Consider the following 18,843-nt stretch of genomic DNA (forward strand, 5'->3'; position numbering starts at 1 on the left):
GATGTTAAAACTATATTTCTATACATACGAGCTACGTATCTTGTACACATGTGTGTATATTATGTATATTGCTTATGTATGTGTACATGCATACGGCCATGTAAATGCCCTCCTGTATACATGGCTTGCACCTACGTCACTTGACGTCACTGCTGGGGGCGAGGCGGCCATATTGGTGAACAGTGGTTAGACCTTGTTCAGTGCTGCCTGGTCGCACCTGCGAGTTTCTTCCTCTACTATGGTTATATGCGCAGTTTGTAGGCTGCTCTAATCGTAGCGACAGCTGCGGAAGAAAGAAGCAGCCCACTAGTATGAGCTTCTTTCGAATACGAGAGGTTATTGAAGGTCAGTGCTAGCGTACGAAAATGCTCAGCGCGAACCGTCAGAGGACCTGGCTGGCGCGCAGAAGGCGTGCAAATTTCGACGAACACCCCAACGTTCGTGTGTGTGGAGCGTAGCATGTAAGCGAAAAAGAGATGAGATATGAAGCCACTGATTATCATGGATGCTCTTGCGTTCGTAGGAAATCCGTCCGCGTTGTTCGACGAGCCGAACCCACACTGGGCGTCGCCGTCTCTACGGCTCGGCTACAGCTGCAAGCATGCAGGCGCTGCGCGACATGAGTGCACGAAAAAGCGGCGGCATGAAAAATGGCAAGCGGAGGCCGAACGGCGCCGAGCACAGGCCGATGCGTGCTGATGAAGCCGAATGCGGTTCGCTCCCGATGACTGTCCGCATGCAGTGACTAAAACATCAGCACTACGTTCACACACACGTACTACATCATTCTATGTTTATGACAAACTGGACAGCACAGGAGACGCGCGATCGAAAAACGCGCTGCCGCGTGTGCACCTCGCTGCACTCGCACGAGAACTAAGCGCAAACATCAGCACTTGTTGATTTAGCAGCGTTCGTGCATCGCTATTTCATAACTCGGAGCTGGCGAAGGGGCCATTTTCATGAACCATTCAACTTACCTTGCAAGCACGGTCAAATTTACGGTCGCGAAGCTCGTTTTCAGACAGGCACTTTACCCAGCCGCTGGTAAAGTAGTCGTGCGGTTCCACTGATTTGTACGCCTTTATTTCGCCTAGAGTAACCAGGTCAGTGCTGAAAACCAAACAGTCCACGATGTCCCCGTACCTGCGAGACGTCTGGGAAGGCGGAGATGTTCGATGTCGTGTCCGTTCCGAGTCGAAGCGTGTAGGGATCCACTCCGTCGCACAACCGCACCTTTTCCTCATAGCGAGAACACGCTTGCCCTACCAGTTCTGAATAGTACGCCGCATTTCACGGCTGCCTTGTGCCAACCGGCGGCATGATGCACGAGAAACGGCTCGCGAAGAAGAAATGACCGTGGGAATGCGGTTCCGTCGTACTAGGGTGGCTAGTCGTACTGAACACTGTAGTCGTCGCACGGCTGGTACGTGCGGCTGTTCACCAATATGGCCGCCGCAGTAGGACCGCAGCAATGGTGACGTCACGTGCAAGCCATGTATACCGCGCCCTTATGTATTGCCTGCATACGTAAAGGTTTTTAGAAATAGAAAGAAATAGCCATGAATCACGCCTCTATTCTGTTCACGCGAGATTCCGGGGGCTTACTCGGTTTTAATGTTATGCGTTAATGAATATCCACCGTGATGTATATGCACAGTTCAGTTACTTGACAATCAAACGCACACGGGCTCATGGCTGCATAACCCAAAGATTTTATTTGCGCACTGTTACGTTTGGCCTTAAAATTTTGCATCGAGGCAGAGGCCATTGAGCGTACAGCTGTCTGTCAGAACGTTGTCGCCCACCCCCGTATCGGCACTTTAGACGGATGCACGGAACGCCACGTCTTCCTGGAGGAGCTTATGCCGAGCGAGCGGACGTGTCGCCCTGGACGGATTTCCCAGAAAAAGAACGTTGGAATTCGGAGACCCCTTTTGGGCTCATTGTTTGCAGCGTGAGATAGCACCGCTGGAGGGATTCTCACCAAGCCACTTCATTCTTCTACCCGAGCACAGTAGGGAAGGTTTGCCCGTGCTAGAGTGGACGCCCTGCCTGTCTTCCGAAATTCGACACACCTTCTCTCTTATGGGCCTTCATCCCAAGGCAGCCATAAATCAACGCTTCTTCCGAGTGTTCCCGGCAGTTGAAGCAGGTGGTGTTGTCATGGGCCTTCCACCCCAACCCTCCTTCGGACTCAATCTCCACGCCGACATTCCAGGAGTGGAGTCGTCGGGGTGATTACCATTGTGTGGTGCACTGGTGTTCACCGTTGGTCTTCTTTGCCTCCTTTCTGGAGGCCGGACACCAAGACGGCAGGTCACCGGATCGGCGGGAGACTGTGCCTCTAGACTATTGAGAGTCTCGGGGCTATAAAAGCCGAAGACTTTGGACGTCATTTCTCTCTTTTCACGTAATCATGTAATTAAACCTACGTTCCTTCTTGAAAGAACGCGCCTCCTCACTGGGAGCCAGCTACTGTAACGAGACCCGCCGAACCGCACTCCTTACAGCACGCGCATTTGCTGCCGGTCAACTTGTCACACACGCGAGGTTCGATGCCTCGTCGCCGTCATTCCGTATTCGCAACTTCCACGTACCGTGGCGCCGCCAAGCGGTGGCCGCCGGAAGCTCTGTTGAGATTATTGAAATGTTGGACCCGCTTGAGTCAGCGAATGTTGCCACTTGTTTTGTCTCGTTTGGGGTCGTTTTGCGACGGTGCGCACGGTCTCGATACGTGACACTTTCGGTTCCTCAATGTGAGCGGAAAATAAAAGAAAAAGGCAACTGATTTTACTGCGGGCCTCGGTGCTCACAGCGTACAGCGGAAGGCAAAGCAAAAGCCTCCCCTTCAGATTAGCGCCTCGAAAAGCCGTGAGTGGTTAAGCGGGTTAAACTTCGCAAGGAAAAATAACCAAGGCTCATGAATGTATCCGGAATCCCATTTTGTGTTCGAGTATATGTCTACTGCCTCATATCACCTTTCTCGCGCTTCGTTCCTCCGCTCGACGCAGTCGCTGTGCAGACAGTACCAGAACTTATTAGGAATGCGTTCCGCCTCTAGAATATAATGAAAAGTCCGGTTTCAAAGCGTCCATCGCACCATTCCACGTCTGAAGTGGCCTCCGTGACCTTCACATCTCCAGCACTTTTTGTTCGGTATTGCTTGCTGATGGCGCTGTTTTTTCGTCCCTCTCCCGTACGATGTTACTTATTGCACTTCTCATAAACACCGGAAGCGTAGGATGATAACAGGAACGTCACATCTTAAACGTGAAAATTGCGTATTGCCGCTGTTTCATTCGCTGCTTGTCGACCTATTGTGGCATTATTCCGCTGTTTTTTTTTCTCTCTTTTTACCAAGAAAGCGCAATAAAATCGTATTTCCGATAATCGCACATGCCTCAAGTGGTTCTTGTGCTTCGGTCTCGAAGGGCAACACATTTTGTTTTCGTTTACTTACATTACTTCGTGCTTTGAAGGGAGCTGAGCTAGCTACGCGGCAGAATGCAATGCAAGCAAAAATGAGATAAAGCATGTCTCTGAGAATGTCTCTGACATTACTGAGAGACCTTTACTGAGTCTCCTACTACCATATTGTGCTAACAACACAGCGGGGGTTGCAACGCGCGATTAAGCGCCGCAAGCAACGCGACTAGTGTGTTTGCTTTATTTACAATTGTGTGCCTATGTATCTTCCTAATGAGATTCCAATCACGTACCCGGCATTCCTTTACTTATTATATGTCACCGCAACCCTGCTTTCACAAAAACATAAATCGGAGTGCAGCCGAAGCGCAAAAACTGATCTCTTCGCCAAACATGTACGTTCCTAAATCGTCTGCAGCGGGCCGATAATCTCAACGACCGCCATGTTGGATGTACAGTCGCGCCACCTATAGGCCTTGAAAGTTGCGAATTCGCTTTCAGAATTGACAGTACAGTCGTGCCTTACAAAAATGTATGTAGACACTCTATAGACTGTATAAAAATGGGTTTAGACAGTCTATAGACTAAATTTATTTTTGTAAGGGGTAAGCAATATGAAAGGGAACACTGAAATTACCCTTGAAAGGTCGTAGTATGACACTGTAGTCGTAGCGGCTAAACGCAATTGGCAAGCGTGAAAGTGTTAATAACATTAAATGCTCAAGCGGAAACGTATCTCTTGCAGTACAATACGTCGCATTCATATCGGTCGGTTACAAGTAGTCGTCGATTAAACATGAATTCGGTGTTCCCTCTCATATTGTTCAAGACTGTACCTCTAGCTAAAGCTAAGGAGAGCATAGGCGAAACGCCATATCCTCTTGTTCATTAGATTTCTTCGACGTTCTCGGTCGACTGCAGTCGATTCTTTACTTGTTCGCTTTCGGTCGCGTATAGATGGCCATTGTTTCTGCATACGGAGTCTTCGTCGCCGAGGCGTTAATTCAGATATCATTCATCTTTAGTTCTCTTCAACATTTGATTCACTGTTAATTTACATTTGATTCACATTATTCATATAAAAAAAAGCGCGAAAAAAAGCCACAACACACAGGCCCGAATGAGACAGGTCGTCCTGTGTACATTGTGCCTGTGTGTCGTGGTTTTTGCACGCTTTTTTCTAACATGAATTTGCACCAACTCGCCCAACTGTCCCTGCTGATTCACATTATTTCACTCTAGCATTTCATTCACTGTTAATGCAGATTTAATTCATGCAGTTGCTCTTTCAGACTACAATAATTATCCGCCACGGTGGCCTAGTGCAATAAAGAAAAAAAAAGCCATGGTGGTCTAGTCGTTATGGTGCTCGATTGCTGACCGCGAAGGTCGCGGGACCGAATACCGACCGCAGCGGCCGCATTTTCGATGGATGCGAAATGCCAGAGACCCGTGGTACTTATGGCGTATTCGGTTGGTCGCTCCGATCCTCTGGCTCGGAGTCGGCAGATGCGGAGGCAGCCCGCAATCGGAGCGCGAGAGGTAGAGTACCAACCGAATGGATCGATGATCTCGGAGCAGCACGCCTGTAGCGCCACCGTGCAACCAGCGCGGGAAGCCGCCGGGTAAACATCGACAAATGCGGTCAACCATCCGAGCTGGCGTCATCGTCCGAGCTGCTGGTTTAAGGACAAGACAGATGGTACGTTTTTGCCTCCGATCCGGCTTGCGGCGTACGGCGATTCAGCACACACGGGGCGAACGAGCAATCAGCGGCTCCGCCCACATAGGGCGCCTTGGCATGCACACTTGGAGGACTTCGTATATTCGTAATAAAGCACAAAACAAACAACTTTTCACAGCCACGCTTCGTTATATAAGAAAATAATCACTACAACTACGCCTTCGCGAACGTCAAGCACATCGCAATAGCTCGCCGTCACTCACGATTCCGAGAGGTAGGCCTAGCATGGCGGACGCCGGCCGTCTCCTACGCCGTTCATGATCGCACGCGAGCTCGGCATAGAGCGCTTGTTTTTGCCAACACGATTAAGCTTTGTACTCGCATGTAATGCGTTGCCATACGCTATTAAGTTGCTCGGCGTCATCGATGTGAAGGCATTCGTATGCGAGCTGCTGTAACACCATTTACGCTTCGTCCGCCTTCAGTAGCCGCCTCCGTTTCGACATGGTGCAGTTATGGCTTGGTCATGTGAACTCACCACACAAGCGCTCAAAAACGCCACGAACACAATACAACACACGTGTACGAAGTATTACGCGTCCGATGCTCTCCCCTTCTGAAATGCGCGCTCGTGCTGTCACCCTGTCACTTGCCGGTAAACGCGGCGTCTAGTGCCCCTCCCGGCCAGATCGCACCACGCTCTCACTTCGAAGTCAGAGCGGTCGGGAGCGCTCCGAGTCGGAGGCTGACGCTCCGGAAGAACCACCCGAAGGTAGTTCGAGCGCTCGGATTTTGCCAACCGAACGCGCGACCACTTTTCAGAGCGCTCTAGAGCGCTCAAAATCGCCCACCCGAATACACCATTAGATTTAGGTACACGTTAAGGACCACCAGATGGTCAAAATTTCCGGGGCCCTCCACTACGGCGTCTCTCATAATCATATCGCGATATTGGGACGTAAAACCCCAACAGTTATGAAATATAAAATATTATTAGACTATACATTATCCACTGTATCTTTAGTACACACGTGAGTCATCATGAATGCACCTCGATTCACACTGTATCCTCCATGTTCGCGAATTGTCACTGATAATCACTTGGCATAACCTGATTAAGCCTTCTTTCCTAATTTCATATATAATATGAAAGAAACATTTTGATTTCGTTTGAAAAAATAAAAAACACACAAAAATGTTTCTGCACTTCAAGTGGTGTTCACCTTGTACAAGTCCCTACATAAGTCTACTAAGGCTTAGAGAGCGACTACCTCCGCCGGAATCGGCCCACCTTTTCGTACAGTTCGTGTTGACGCCGTCTGGCTCCGTATTTATTGTCTTCTGAGCCGTATACGGCTATTGCCTTAATAAGGTATGTTTTTCTATCGCTGCGATAAACTGCTTCTGTAAACGTTCGGCAGATTCCACGTACCGTGGGAATCGATGTTATGAGAAGCATGCGCAGGAATGTGGCTGTTGCGCAGTTTTTCACATTGAGCGAAACGTTGCGAAATGACGCCAGAGAAATGTGCAAATGGTATACGCACACACATATTTTGAAGAGTCGAACATGTGTTATATAAACAGTTGTTTACAGTTGCTTAACGATGCCAACAGCAACATAGGTGTTACCAACACCAGACGCAGTAAGCTGATATGTAGTGCTTACATTCTTCAATACCGGATAGCGCGAATTCGAATAGGGCAATGAACACAGATGCACAGGACAGGCGCTACTCGCAACTAAGCTTTATTCAGAAAAGTTTCCCGATATATACACAGCCGAGTGGCACGAGCAGGCACACTGCACGTACGTAACAGTCACAGTTGCAGTTATTACAGTCGCGTTACAGTTGTTATGCTTACACTTATCCGTTATGACGGAGAATGCACGCACGTTTCACGAACCCGTGTACATGTGTGGAAGGGGTTCTTGGCAGTTCTGTAATAAAGTCATCATCACCGTGATCAGGGAGCACCAGCAGCTGGACAGGACTTGTTATCGGATCCATTCGTGATCGCGGTTACGAACTGTCTAAGTGTAGTGAAATGCGAGGTATAGTAGAGCTGGTGGAAACCGCGGATGACTCTGCGAAGAAATGGTCTATGATGCCTCCTGTCCTGGACGTGGCACCAAGGTCTTGTGATACCCTGCCCACATCCAAGCCGTCTTTCATGCCGTCTAAGAACGAGGCGTTGTTGGGTTTGATAAATCAATGCTGAAGTCACCGGTAATCATGAGGGACATGGTCCTCTCGGCAGAGTTATTGCAGGAAGCATTGACCCCGGTTTTTGCGTAATCCACGTGGTCGACGTTGCGGACCACGTGGACGAGTGAATGGTAGCCCAGCGTCTTCCAGGGGTGCTCTGTCTGCAGTTCCCTAACTTTCCGTGCGTCCGCCGCTGTGGTGTAGTGGTTACGGTGCCCGGCTGTTGACCCGAAGGTCACGGGTTCGATCCCGGCCCCGGCGGTCGCATTTCGATGGATGCGAAATGCTAGAAGCCCGCGTACTGTGCCATGTCAGTCCACGTTAAAGAATACCAGATGGTCAAAATTTCCGGAGCCCTTCACTACGGTGTCTATCATAATCATATCGTGGTTTCGGGACGTAGAACCCCAACAATTACTATTATTATCACTTTCCTTCCGTGTCAATGTGTATGTTCGCGATTATTGCGTTGAATGAGACTCTGTTATCACCTGTGGCACATACCTGCATGACGTGAACTCTGGTGTGCGGGTATGTGCCACACGTGACTGAGGGAAAAGGTTTCATGACGTGCGCGACAGGTATTTTGTGTTATTCATGTCATGACCAGTGAATTGTGTTGGTCATACACCCATCCTATACTGTGCAAATTTTCGTATATTACAACCTGTGGAGACGACCAGGAGAGCGCCCATACGTAGGCGGCTAGATAGATAGATAGATAGATAGATACGAAGATAGAAACGCCCAAAGTCCGAGAGGGTCGCTAAGAAATGCTTCACATTTAAAAAACGCCGGGCCTGCACGGAACGCGCAGCACAGTCACGGCGAAAGCTGCAAAGGGGCCTTTTTATAACCTATTGTTAACTCTCCTGGGGCAACTAATACAACTACACTTGAAAGATTCCCATCACGCCATAAATCATAATTTTTTCGAAGTAGGGAAGCACTCGCTGCGCCATTATTCGTCATTCTGCGAAGAAGCGAGGTAACCGCTACACCACCTGTAAGGCATTGTGCGAACTTTGTTGACGCGGTGGCTGATGACGACGAAGAATTATTGCTCAGAGCTTGGCTGTGCCCCAGCGTGGGTTTGTGCCAGAGTTTATAGGATCTACTCTACTTTGCTGTGGGTGGGAAGCTTTAAACCACACACTCGTTGCGCATTTCGCATTGTGTGACACCTGGTTGTTATCTTACTCTTCTACCATGCTATATTTCATATGTTAATGCGATTCCTTGCCCGACATGACGCCTGTATAGGGTCTTTTCGTAAAGGAGTTTCAAGCACCGGTATGACTCTGTGATAGCATAATTGATTGCCACGCAGGGGGCCCGAGTTCAAATTCCATCCTACCCTGAATATCTTTCTCTCATTCAATTCTTTTTTTCTCATTTTACGCGATAGCGGTTACAAACACTGGCGGCAGCGGGCAACTACGGCACCAAAAACGGCTGTTGTGATCTCATAACAGCTTTCGCTGTAAAATTGCTTCAACGCTCCATACTTCAGGACTGTCTGGCCCACTTGTCCAAACAAGCATCGTAACGACTACTATTTCTAATAATACCGTTGGAGTCTCACGCCCCAAAAACAACGATATGATTATAAGCGCGTGCTGTAATATATCACGTTCGTGAGAGACGCCGTAGTGGAGGGCTCCGGAAATTTCGACCACCTGGGATTAACGTGCCCCTAAATCTAAGCACACGGGTCGCTATTATGAAAATGCTCAGCAGTCAAGCACCGTAACCACTACACCACCGCGGCCGGTAGACTATACTATTTCGACGTACGAAGAAAATACATACGCATGAGTCTACCCGTCCCTCGAGCGGTACGTTCGTCAGACAAGTTGGGTCGCACCCGGAACCTGCGCAACATAGACTGTTAAATTCGGGATTAGCGTGTCGTTCCTTTAATTTTGTTCCGTATAGAGCGTTTTTCGAATCATGAATTTAACGCATCCAGTTTCGCTATGGGGCCACAGCGGAAGCTCACTATATATATTGCTTGCGAACTTCAGCGGCCCGTGCCATCCGCTTCGATCTTCTCCTTGACCCGCTGTCCGAGTTGCCTTAGACGAGACAGCAAAGGCTCGTACAGGTACGCGGTGGTGAGGCCCATCGTCTGGAACAACCGTCGGGCACTGTCCAGCTCGGCCAGTGCTTTGACCCTGCTCTCGTACTTGTCGTACGACTCGGCGAACGTCTTCAGAATAACGCCGACCAGGTACGGCGGGTAGGGTGGTTGATCCCGAAGACACGCCTCCACGACGTCGCATACGGCCACCCTGACGGTTTCGTGTCCTACCCTGTCGTTGTACTGTTCGGTGGAAACCGGCATCCATGTCGTTCCGGGCTCGTTGTAAAAGGGCTCCTCGTCCATTAGCGACTGTATGGAGACCAGGACGCTGGCTATGCCTAGGACTGGACGCCAGCTGGGTCCGGGCCGAGTGCCGAGAATGCTGAGACGAACCTGCGTGCGAGATTGAAATCGTGTTGTCATTCCTCATTTCCTAGTTTGTGTATATTAGATCGCATTCCGTCCGGAGCAGAATTAAAGGTACAGTGCTCGTCAAATGAAACCCGAACAGCGGCAAGCCTTCACGTGGTATAGGGGGTATGCACTGTACCTTGATCCGCGAGGAGGCGATAGCATCGCCGGGCAGCGACGTCATTTTGGCTGTCCGGCCGTTCGTGAGCGCAGTGGCAGGTAGCAGTGCCGGCAGTATCGGGCTACGTTCTGTATGCGTTCTGCTTAGCCCACGCACAGCAGTGTCTCGTGCGCGGTGCGTATTTATTACGTGAAAATCTTTGAACGAATTTATTTGTGTGTGCGGAGAGACGGTACGTGGCGTGGTTGCACGTCAGCCAGCTGCGACAATGGTGAACTGCGCCGTGTTTGGTTGTAACAACCACACGAAAAAGAAGCCTGTGGATCAGTATGCTGCCTCGGTTGGTTTCTTTTTCATACCAAAGGCCAGCTTTGCAGGCGCAGTGAGCAGCTTGTACCTCACCATCTTCTTTGATGAGAAGCCACGGCGTAAGGAGCTTTTCATTAAATGACTGTGAATGACGAACCTGGGAGTACAAACAGACAACCTCAGTGATGTGACCTAAACATTTGAAATAAATTAGAAAGCTATCGTAGCTGCAAAGTTGGAACACTAAGAAATGTCTGAATAAAGCAACGTCAACGCTGATTTGCACGACGTATAGTGATCGACGCAACGCGGCTTCTGAAATTCTGGCGATCGCGTTTAACGCGGAATGGAGTTAGATCATACTTAATCCTTCAGAAAGCTGCGCGTCGCCCTAGCTAGAACTGTCGCTTAACGCTTGCGATAACTCAGCTACACACGAGCAAGGCAATCAGCGGTTGTTGAAATGCGAAAACCATTTAGAAACAGCCACTGGCAAGTGCTGTAATCCCTTCCTGCCATGACGTCCCGTTACCGTGTTTACGGGTTTCACACGGCGCTAGCACGACATAACAAACGCGATTAGAAATAAACGGGGAAGTCGGCTTACTTTTCTGACAACAGCGATTGTGCTGTACGGCAAAACTTTGACGCCTGCACTAAAAAGCTGCGATAAATCGGCTACACATTAGCACCGCACGCAGCGGTTGTTGAGAAGCAAAAACCATTTGAAAACAGCACTGCAGCAATTGCTGTGATCGCTTTTCTGCCATTACATCCCGTTACTGGGTTTACAGTATCGGCAGAGCGCTCGCACGGCACAATAAACGCGATTACAAGTGGATGAGGGAAGTCTGTTTACCTTTCCAACTGCAACTATCGTGCTGTCTTGGAGAACCTTGACACCCGGCTGCTGCACCTATCCGCTCGTGAGATAGTTGTGACCGTGCATGGATTTATAAGCTTTCAGTTGCTCACGCGACACAAAACTTGTCTCGCGAACAAGGCAGTCCTTCATGTCGGTGAAGTCGACACGCGACAGCATGCAGTGCAACATCGCGTTGAAGTTCAGCGTCTTCGAGTGGGTCTGCGCCGCCGCACAGACGCACTTTCGCCAGGTAGCGCAATCGCGCAGATTTATCTAACCCACGTGCGAGAGAGAGAGAGAGAAAGCTCTTTAATGAAAAACAGAGAATTCTGCCGGCGTACCTAAAGGCGCCTACATGCTACTCTGTATAGGGGAGGGGAGTGAGGACAGAAAGGCCCTAGGAGGAGGAGGGCGTGTGCGCTTAAGTCCATTGCAGTCCACAGATGCACCATAAAAAGCGAAAAAACAGATAGTTCCACAGTGCCACCAAGGTAAATGTAAATGGTAGCGAAGCTTCCATAGAAGCCCATACGTTCAGAAAATGGCGGCTCATCAGCTGCTCATGGGGCTTAGCGCCATCTGTGTAAGGAGGGAACACTTCCGGCGGAACAAAAAATAAAGCGGATGTGATGCAATATCCGGTAAAAAGTGACGTCATTTTGTTGTCACTAGCGCGAAATTTGACCTCAAAATATTTTTCTTATGCCCCTTATCGCTAAGGGCTCGCGCTACGGCGAGCCGGCACCCCCTTGGCGAGTTCATTGATGCCATAGCGCTAAGACAGGGACCACGGAAAGAGGACAGGACGTGCACGTCCTGTCCTCTTTCTGTGGTCCCTGTCTTATCAGCGCTATGGCTTCAATGAACGTAACAAACCAACTAGCCCAAAAGTCTGTCCCCTTGGCGAGTGCGCTTGAAGCCAACGCTAGCTAAACTAATATCGACCCGTGACTAAACAGCGGTGTTTAAGTGTACCGCCATTCAATTCGCCTTGGCATTACTAGGAAACCTTAGTCTTGGAGCTTTTATTCTGCGTTGGTGTCATCTTCCATAGGGTGAATAATGTAGGCAGCAGCCTACCTCTCATGTTTGCAACGTTGCTGATGTTCTTCGCAGATGCGCAGGGGACTTGGCGGTCCCACTCCAGTGGCAAGCACTCGACATTTTAGTCGTTGTTTTACTTGCTCACTGTGCTTGCTCTGCTCAATGGATGAATATGAGTTGTATTGCATTAGAAAGCTTACGTTCTCCGCTTTCTAATGATAGCTAGTATTGTCGCCTAGTCTGGAGCGTTAGTTCATGGAAATGAAAACAGTGTTAGCAAAAAACAGCGTTTTTGCTGTACAAGCCTCCGTTGTACTGCCAGTGCAGCAAAGCTGTTCAATGTAACGAAATGAAATTTGCTGAGCCTTTTAACGAAGCGTTATGCAAGGTTTCTATGAAGAGAGATTGCGAGTAAACCAATTAGAAATTGATGCACGCTCCAATAAAAATGGGCAAAATATTGAAAGTTTATGAGTAAATAACTTTTTTTCTGTTCTGTGCAGAACAAAAATATTGAATGGGTTTCCAGACTACAATGTACTTTATGTCTACGCGAAATTGTTTTGTGTTCTGATGAACAGTTCTTGAATTATTACTACAATTCAGAAATTCATGCCTCTACTTGGTCAGTCATTACCGACGAAGGGACAAAACTATCCAAGCTGAAACTCCGAAATCTTCAATATTCAGGCAGCAAGCCTTTCTCTAGGTTTCTATGAAGAGAAAATTGTCGTAAGTTAATTAGAAAATTTGTAGGACAGCGGTGAATTCAGTTCATTTTTCTGCTTGCCAGGTTCGTGCAAATGTACTTGTTTTTTTCTTTTGTAGGCTAATTCACAACAAGTATTGCACAGTAGAAGGACCATGTAGTGTCTTGTAATCACCAGTGCTCACTAACATTACGAAGCGGTGCTTGAAACAAAAGATTTTCAAGAAATAATAAATCTCGCAAACATTTTTTTGGCGGTGGCGCCATCTGTGAAAAAAACATCAAGTTGTTTCGCGTCAGTTCGGACGTTCGTCAAAAGTGGCGCCTCTCAACATTATTAAGCCGCCAAAACACGGATGGGTTATTTCTCCAGACTTCAGAGGCTAAATCTAGTCGCCACGTCTTCAATGCACAATGTAACCGCATGAGCCTGCTGAAAAAGAAAAAGAAGAGAGGGAAAAAGAAAGAAAGAAGGGAAGAAAGCGTGTTGCACTGTACATCATGAATGCATAGCCAGCAGGTTAGGCTATTGTGCCGAGGATTCCAGGAATTGCTTGGGTGCTCGCCTTTGTACTCAGGTGACTGTAGAAGCGTTTTTGAAGTACACAAAGAACTTGACCTTGCCTCCTCATATTTTTTAGGGTCGTAGGACATTATCTGGAAGGCTGCTTTCCCCTTGCGGGGAGGTGACGATTGTTTGGCAGTGTATGTGTGTTTGACAATCTCACGTGACGCCGGTTGAACGATATGATAACAATAGACTTTTTTCTGGAGACTAGCCTGCGCATGCGAAGTGGTGGTGACTTGACGTGCGCCATGTTTTTGGGGGGGTCACAGGGCCAAACAGCTTCTATAAACGTTGCACGGGGTGGCGACAGGTGTGAACTGAGAGGCAGGTGCGAAATGAGGGGCACCTGGCGTCGTTTGCAAATTATCGCGAAAAATACCAGACGCACGAGATTTTTTACCGCTGCGTGGCGGATAACTTCGGAGGCCACGGACCCCCAGTTTGATTCGGTGAGTCCACTGGAGGCGCTGTTCGGACCAGCATTAAGCGGAAGGTCAGGGAGGCGGAGAGGACTTATTGGATGACAGCGATGGAAAAGAAGCCGGCACTGAGTAACTACCGAAAGGGAAAAAACGAATAAGAGGGAAAGGTTTTATGATAATTCAAGGGGAAGCGCTTTACTGTTTGAAGCAAAGGTCGGGCTGCCTTAGAACGCGAAGTTATAAAGCGAGATTCAGTAACGAAGACGAACACTGTACATGCTGCGGGGGAACTAGGGAAACGATGGAACATGTACTGATTGAATGTGGCGATATTCACCCAGGTATACTTGTGGCACGAGTCTACAGGAAGCCTTGGGTTTTAGGGACCAACAATGAAGCCGGATAGGGGACGAGGTCTACAGGAAGCTTAACAATGAAGTGAACACGTCGCGTAGAAATAAGTAGACGGTTAGAGTATTGGTGGCAGAAGAGTAGAGATAAAGTACAAAAATAAATAATGGGGGGGGGGGGGGGGGGAATAAGGTCATTCTGCCTTAAGAGGCAGAGAGATAGACCGTGAATTTATAAATTTTTTTTGGTATAATAAGATAGATTTAATCAATGTAGACAAGGTATTAGGCCAGCATGAAACAAGGAAGTTTTTCTTTTTTCTTCGAGCACGGTGGCAGACATGTCACCGCCCCGTTATAAAGGGGACGCTCATAGCATCCATCCATCCATCCATCCAAAGGTCATGAAGCCGGCTCTGAGTAACTACCGAAAGGGAAAAAACGAAATAAGGAGGGAAAGGTTTTATGATAATTCAAGGGGAAGCGCTTTACTGTTTGAAGCAAGGTCGGGCTGCCTTAGAACGCGTAGTTATAAAGCGAGATTCAGTAACGAAGAAGAACAATGTACATGCTGCGGAGGAACTAAGGAAACGATGGAACATGTACTGATTGAATGTGGCGATATTCACCCAGGTATACGCGTGGGCACGAGTCTACATGAAGCCTTGGGTTTTAGGGACAACAATGGAAAGCTGAACACGTCCGCGATAGAAATAAGTAAGAGACGGTTAGAGTATTGTGGCAGAAAGTAGAGATAAAGAACAAAAATAAATAATGGGGGGAAAAATAGGGTCATTCTGCCTTAAGAGGCAGAGAGATAGACCGTGAATTTATATTTTTTTGGTATAATAACATAGATTTAATCAATGTAAATAAGGTATTAGGCCAACATAAAACAAGGAAGTTTTTTTTTTTTTTTCTTCGAGCCTGGTGGCAGACATGTCACCGCCCCGTTACAAAGGGGACGCTCATAGCATCCATCCATCCATCCAAAGGCTCATTGGCACTTTGCAAAATAGTGAGCGACCCCTGGCCAACACCCTCTAGACTAGATGAGGCCTCAATTGACTTAGCAGAGACTTTGTCTGGGCAAGTTGGTGCGACATTGGATTGAGTTTCCTCAATTGACGTCATCACACTACGACGGGAGTGGAGCACGCGTTCTCAGAAATGCCTATTGCTATGCGCTCGTTGTGTACTCAACGGCGCGCTGCGAATCCATTCGTTCATGCTGTCTCCCGTTTTCCGAAAGTGCCGACAAAGCAACTCCGTCGTAGAGGGTGTTGCATCTGGCGCCCACTTTGCAAACATCTGTAAAACTTCTTCTTCCCTGACTGTTTTTGTCGCTCTAAGCGTGTACACCCCTCCACATTCATACGAAGGTGCAGGATCAGCACCAAGGCTTCTCAAAACGTACTTCAGGAATGTCATGCATCATTGTAAGTTTCCTCTTCCACTGAGAGAAAATGGAAAACGAAAGAACGGAAAGACAGTGATTAGTGGTTAATGGGAAAAAAATATTCGTCTGCTAGTCTGTGGTTGTGGCTTTCGTGTGGAAAACAAGCTTGCTCGCATATGCGCAGTAACTATTTTGCAAGCCATAAGTGCGGATGGCTGCGTGAACTCTGGCGTTCCCAGCCGCGCGGAGCAAAACGAACGGCACGCGTCCCGACGCCTACTGAAGTTTGGAAACACAGGAATAAAGCTTGGACTGGGCGTGAAATAGACAACACGCGCACAATTTATGCTATATGAACTAACAACCTCTAGCAAAACTAAATTTAGCAGATAATCCTTTTGCTTACGTAGATCATGTGACGCCTTATTTTCTAGGCACCCTTCACAGGCCAGAGTGCGCGACGTAGCTCATTTACCGTCTCAGTATCGCCGACATCGGCCGCCATAGACTCCTAGTAAATGAGGCTTTCGCAGAAAACATAGACGCGCTCAAGCGTGCCCCTCCGATGGACCTTTTCAACGAGAGCTCGCTGGGTGCAGCCATAATCCCCTGAGTTAGGCATATGTGTGAGCCGCCTATCCCCCCGCCAAATATAGAATTTTTGTTCCACGGTGAAGTTTCAATTCAAATTGACCACATAGGGTGCCTCAAGAACAAGAAAATAATGCTTGAGACCAGTCCAGTCTCTGTACTATTTAGCAAAGTAACAAAAAATTATTCTATGCGAAGCCGCGGGCGCCTTTTTTGAAACCCTTGCGCTTAGTTGCGTGCCCTGGGGCTTTTGTCCTATCTCAAAAATGTCTGGCGGCAAAACGTGAAAAAAAAAAAATCTGTTCGTGAGTTTTCGCTATGGTCATCCCATATGCTGGCACTACGAGTGCTCGCATCGGTGAGCGCGTGCGAATTTCCTAAAGCAACCGCTTTATGTGATGACTTCGTTTACCACACCACTGTGCGGCGGCTCTGCAACGAATGAAAAGATCTCCAGTACCATGTGCGCGAACTGATCAGGTTCTGACAGGTGCGCCGTCGCATTCGCGAAAGCCCGGCAAGTGCGCAGGGCGTGTGCGAAGTATCTATCCAAATAAAACTCTCAAGGTCCCTTATGCATCTGACTAACAGGACTCGAACGCCAAGGCCGCCTTCTTTTTCTTCTCGGTCGACTTTCTCCCCCATACCCACCGAAAGATTTCCGCACCTCACGCGGTTTGTCAGTTCCTCGGGGATCTGCCCACATTTGACCAAGCAGCGATGTCATGTAATGACGTCACGATGACAAAAATTTGGTGATCTGTGACGTCATAAGGTGACGTCAACCAATGATTTTTTTTTGTAGCACTCGTGTAGACGGCGACGGGCACTTTTCGCGCTTGATGAGGACTCTAAACTTTCCCAACCATGCGTACTGTGCTAAGACGGGGAAGAAGGATGCGGCGACATCCACCACCTCTAGCAGAAGCAAGACAGCCAGCAAAAAAAAAAAAAAAGTCCTTGTCAGGATCAACCTTCTTGACGCTTCGGTGGAGATTTCGCACTGAATGCGTTCTTCGTTCAACTGCCGTCTCTCTTTGTGTTCTGTTTTATTTATTTCTTACTTTACATTGTTGCTACGTAGACAACTGATAATAAGGCACATTGGTAAATTTTGGCCGGCACTGAAAGTACAAGCAATGCATAGATCGAGGTCTGTACTATAGCTGCACACTTGGCTGCTTCGCATAAGTTTGCCCAACTTTGCCAATATATCAGCCAACCTGCGGGAAGAAATGACAATTTTAGTACAAAAACAATTGCTTCCGTGAGCCTTATTGGAGAGCCTCTTCGAAAAGGTGAGATAGGTTGGGTTTCGCCGAGAAAGAGCCCTTACACATTTTATTATTCAATACTCCCAAAGGACGCGATTCGCATCTGTGTTACGACTTGTGCTCTTCGCTGCGGTGCTAGGAGGACTCGTTTATAGCTGAAAAAAATACCTCTCATACGTTTGGCTAAAGCTGAGCAGTGCGTTCGTGTATGTTTGTGAGTGTGCCCTCCAGGTATGTATTCGCGTTGCTTGACCTCCTCTTTCGCTCTCTTGCTTGCTCGCCACGCTTGCACCACAACATGGCCGATGTCACCCTAATCCCCATTCACATTCTTGAAGATTTCAAATAGCTACGTAACAGAGGAAAAGGAAGCGGTGCCCCATACACCTGTTTAGGCATGCATGAGGCTCATGGTGTTTTAGCTGGCAAAAAGGCAAAGCCCTTCCCTCGTTCATGCGTATAATATCACCATTTTTGTGTAATGATAGCCAGGAAGTAGTGGAAAGGAGCTTTCTGGATAGCTTCTGAATGTAGCGACATAAGTATCAAGCGGACCATGCGCGACACCCACACTACATTTACAGTCGAACCAAAGCTAGTGACAGTGGAGAAATCTAAAATTACTATGCACGTGCACAAGGTCGGGGCTGTTCCACGCGACCCAACACTGCCGGTGTTCAGGGCCACTGAAGAACTTCCTCGAGAAGTTACTGCACAAACGAACGGTCTTCTACTCTTTTTTAGCGAGGGAGAGAAAGAGTCGGTTCAGAAACCGAACCATTATTTCCAGCAACCCTTGCGGCAGCGCGGCTCAGCGCCTAACCGCTCCATTGTAAATAGTTATACGTCACCAGGAGAGAGAGAGAGGCACCTCTTTTCTGGACAGTTGCACGGGAGTACAAAGGCTCTTGGGTACGTGCCTTTTTTTGTTGCTGTTGTTGTTTTTGGGGAGCGGGTGGGGGGGGGAAGAGGGGTGGGGAGGGAGGGCATCACGCACATTTGAAACGTTTCAAAGGAGATTACGGAAGCAGCGGCGCCCCCGAAAAGATTGGATTAGTTGCAGCAGGAACAGGCTCTTCGCCGCCGCATGCTACGACGGCAGAGAGTGCATTTTCCTCCCTTTTTTTTTTTCCAAACGTGACTTAGTGGCGTCTTCTGGTGGCTCAAGCAGAAACTACTCGCAAGATGGCGACGGTGGTACCGTCACCTTAAGGACTTATGACGACCTAAGCTCGTCATGAGCAGTCACCACTTTTTTGCTTATGATGACCTGTGCTCGTCATGGGTCTTCCGCAATGTTCCAAGAGACTTTTGACGAGCCCAGCTCGTCAAATGGTGCGTTTCTATTTACAACACAGATGGCTGCACGGG

At 48.3% G+C, this 18,843-nt stretch overlaps 1 protein-coding gene across 1 annotated transcript; it reads right to left on the reverse strand.

Moving 5' to 3' along the window:
- Nucleotides 1-9,346: 9,346 nt before the first annotated feature.
- On the reverse strand, nucleotides 9,347-10,004 carry LOC119405493 (ubiquitin-conjugating enzyme E2 Z). Its single transcript, XM_037672326.1, has 2 exons — nucleotides 9,960-10,004; nucleotides 9,347-9,802 (listed from the first exon to the last, which is right to left on the reverse strand). The coding sequence occupies exons 1-2, from the start codon at nucleotides 10,002-10,004 to the stop codon at nucleotides 9,347-9,349; spliced, it is 501 nt and encodes a 166-aa protein (XP_037528254.1).
- Between the last annotated feature and the right edge of the window lie 8,839 nt (nucleotides 10,005-18,843).

Source organism: Rhipicephalus sanguineus, chromosome 9, assembly GCF_013339695.2.
Source record: "Rhipicephalus sanguineus isolate Rsan-2018 chromosome 9, BIME_Rsan_1.4, whole genome shotgun sequence".
Classification (NCBI taxonomy): domain Eukaryota; kingdom Metazoa; phylum Arthropoda; class Arachnida; order Ixodida; family Ixodidae; genus Rhipicephalus; species Rhipicephalus sanguineus.

Excerpts from the sequence above, each read along its gene's own strand:
- LOC119405493 (XM_037672326.1), bottom strand. The coding sequence starts at position 10,004 with ATGACGTCGCTGCCCGGCGATGCTATCGCCTCCTCGCGGATCAAG. Across the intron at positions 9,803-9,959 it reads TCGCCTCCTCGCGGATCAAG|GTTCGTCTCAGCATTCTCGG; the intron begins GTACAGTGCATA and ends TCTCGCACGCAG.